The sequence below is a fragment of the Olea europaea genome, unplaced genomic scaffold (genome assembly GCF_002742605.1).
Source record: "Olea europaea var. sylvestris unplaced genomic scaffold, O_europaea_v1 scaffold722, whole genome shotgun sequence".
In the NCBI taxonomy this organism is placed as follows: Eukaryota; Viridiplantae; Streptophyta; class Magnoliopsida; order Lamiales; family Oleaceae; genus Olea; species Olea europaea.
This window is the reverse complement of record NW_019265623.1, coordinates 505041-508295: the sequence shown is the minus strand read 5'-3', so window position 1 is coordinate 508295 and position 3255 is coordinate 505041. Positions and strand designations below refer to the sequence as shown.

Here is a 3255-nt window from a genome sequence, read left to right as displayed (position 1 = left end):
CCAAACATGCTCAAATGTTGTTTTATATGTCACGTGTTGAAAATAGAGTTAGTTATCATCTTTGTTTTCTGATATAAAGGAGATTCTGTGCTTTCATTACCTCCCCGATTAGTGACGTTGATAGGGATTATTTTTTGGTGCGACTTTAAATGTAACCTTTCTATATGATGGATACTAGTGTAGTTTTTTTGTATTGAGTACTCCTTGTACTTTATATGTTGGTTGATCCCGATCGGTAATATAAGACATGGATTATCTTTTTTGCATCACCCTTAAGATTTTTGTAGTATTAGAGAGAATATTTTTAGTACTTTTGACATTAGTGAAGTTTCTAGTTCTCGTTAATGAACGTGTCAAAAATTGAACTGCTTAAATTTTGTTTGTTTTTTCGCTTTCAAAGTTTGTGGGAAAATTCATTATTGCGAGAGTTTTTGGACAAACAATAAAGATTGTAAAATCCTATCCACTTTACAAAGGATTGACAAGGAAGAGTGAAAGGATAAGTAGAATGATAAAAGTAGTGGAGTGGAGATGTGAAGAGATATTCCAAGATAAGACAACCTTTTCATTGAAGACCATCAGAAAACCTAAAGTTATCTCAATTCTTAATTAAAGATGCAATCTCATCTTGTTCCGTTTTCTTTTATTTTATTTTTTTTTTCATTTTTTTAAATAGGATTTTAGCAATCTCATCTTACTTCATAATGTAGAGAATTTTCAAATTCAACACAAATTCTTTTCTATCAATATTGAGGTGCATCGCATCGCAAAAATGTTGAACTCACTAAGAAATATAGCTTATATTCACCTTTTTTTTTTTATGATCGCTAGATACAAAATGATATAACAACAAATTAATAATCGTAGAAATCATCGTTGAAGATGTTATTTAATAACTTAAATTGTTTGATGATATATTTAATATGGTATTAAAATAGACAAATGACCTAAATTCAATTGTTTTTATGAAAAAAATGAATTTGATTTGGACGTGTGCTTGACATATTGATAAATAATTTTCTCCTTCTATAGTAACTTATATTTCGGATTACTTAGTTCAACAAATAAGTTTTATTATTTGATATCATTTCCAAACTTGAATTTTCGGTTCACATCAACAATAAACTAGACCTTGTCCAAATATACTAATTTGATATAATAATTAAACAAAAACGTGATAATCAGAGTTATTAGTTATTACAAACAAGTAAATAACTTATTTTGACTAGAAGATGATATTTATTATTAAAATAAAAAAATTACTTAGAAAATGCAACTAATCTAAAAATTAATTAAAAGTAACTTTTATTACTTTCCATGCTTAGCCAAACATGCTCTCACCTTGTTCAAAATATTCTATCTTTGCCTTAATAATTAAACCCAAAATCAACACTAGTAGAAGATTCTTACAATCAAAATTAATCAAAGAAGATTTGTTCTAATTGTAAAGTCAACTTGGTAGGAGTAAAAAGTAATGGATTTTGACTGCAGATATTAAGAAAAATCATAGTTTTCCATGAATTACTCCGGACATAATGAACAAAAGGGACCACATTAAGCAAATAATATGTAATATTGTATTAGTGGGGTACATAGAAAATAATTATTAGGAAAGGGTCCATTTAACCAGGCTGTCACTCTTCCTACAATGCTGTACAATCACACCTTCCTTCACTTTATGTCCCTTTCTTTCAATTTAATTGGCTTTAACTAGTGTTTGGTATGATATTTCACTTAGGGGGCGAGTTTGGATTTTTATTTTTTTATTTGGGTGGGAGGGGGGAGGGGGGGTTGAATTGAGTTTAAAATTTTGATTTGTTTAACAAAAAAATCATCAAGCTCATGTATCATTAGCACCCTCTCCACCTTGAAAATCTAGAAGAAGATAATTAGTGAGGTTGGAGTCAATATGTGGAGACCCCATGGATTATTAATCATTAAAGGGAGACTCGGGTGCTAAGGTCATCTTTTCATTTACTTGAAGAGGCTTCCATTCGTAATAGTGACGCGATATTGTTAAAGCAAATTAGAAGATGAAGTGGTAAACCAAAATTAGCTATTGTAGTTGTTTGAACAGAATGATTATGAAGTTTCAAGTGAAAGACCCCAAAGTAATTGACAATAAAGTTTAGTTTGTTTGTTGATGATGGGAGCCAGAGAAACGTTGGAAAGGTTCATCGAGTAATTGTCACTAAAGACAAAATTTAAATAATTTACTTTCTTCAATATTTAACAACTTAGACTTCAAGTGAGGTAGTTCAACACATTAACAAAGTGTTCTAGATCAAGCCCTGCAGATGATATCTATGAAAATGTAATGTGTGAGATATTATATGGAACAAATTGTCTAATCTCTAGCAGTTGAAACTCTTAAACTTTTAGGCAAGATAATTCAACACTTGTAAGCATACTCTTAACGAAAATCTATAGGCGAAGTTCCACAAGTTATATAAAGAAGTAATACAGAGAGACAACTGAAAGATAAAACTCCTTGAAACATGCATTTAAAAGTGTTTCTAGAGTGATTATGACATCAAAATTACCACTAATTAATCTTTACATAACTTAGATTTCGTGATTTAAACAAAAAATTATTGTTGTAGAGTTTCTTAGTACTAAAATCAGTGGCCTTGTAACATCTACATGTCACTTTCACATCCATATCCCCATTAGATTTGTGACATACAATAGCTTATTTTCTGGTCTTCCCAAATTAAAAAAAAAAAAAAATTGTCTATTTTTCACGTTTCTAGTGGACAATGAATGATATAATTTTGAAGCCCTACAAAGGTTCTATTCTGCCTTCACTTTTTTTAACCTAAAATATGCTTCTGCTTTAATGGTCCACATAGGCAAGAAGATATACATGTCAGAAAAGACAATGTCACAAGCAATCTGTTTCATGGTCTCATGAAATTATATACAGTGAAACCACAAGACTGCCAAATTTAAGTACTTGTAGATTGTCTTCTGTTTTTAGCTTATTTTTAAAAAATTGAAAATAACCACTTGCTATAAGCCCACTTGAAGATTGCAGAGTTTTGCAAAGAACGAGGGAAGGGGCCCACGTCCAATTAATGCACGGGCCAACTCTCATGTGAGGGGCTGTACACCGGACTGTAACGTGTAGCAGAAATTCTGATAAAAGTTTTAACAAATCATGATAACATTCATAAAATATGTAATTGAAAAAATAATATTAGTTGTGAATCCCATTAATATAATTATAAAACTAAAATTTGATCAATTAAAAAG

At 30.2% G+C, this 3255-nt stretch overlaps 1 protein-coding gene across 1 annotated transcript in view; it reads right to left on the bottom strand.

Moving 5' to 3' along the window:
• Window positions 1-2793: 2793 nt before the first annotated feature.
• The window catches only part of LOC111390852 (kinesin-like protein KIN-12B), an 8852-nt gene continuing 8390 nt past the window's right edge, over window positions 2794-3255 (bottom strand). Inside the window, exon 13 of the mRNA XM_023015979.1 lies at window positions 2794-2895. Within this exon, the coding sequence (XP_022871747.1) occupies window positions 2794-2895 (102 nt within the window). The remainder of the gene's footprint in view (window positions 2896-3255) is intronic.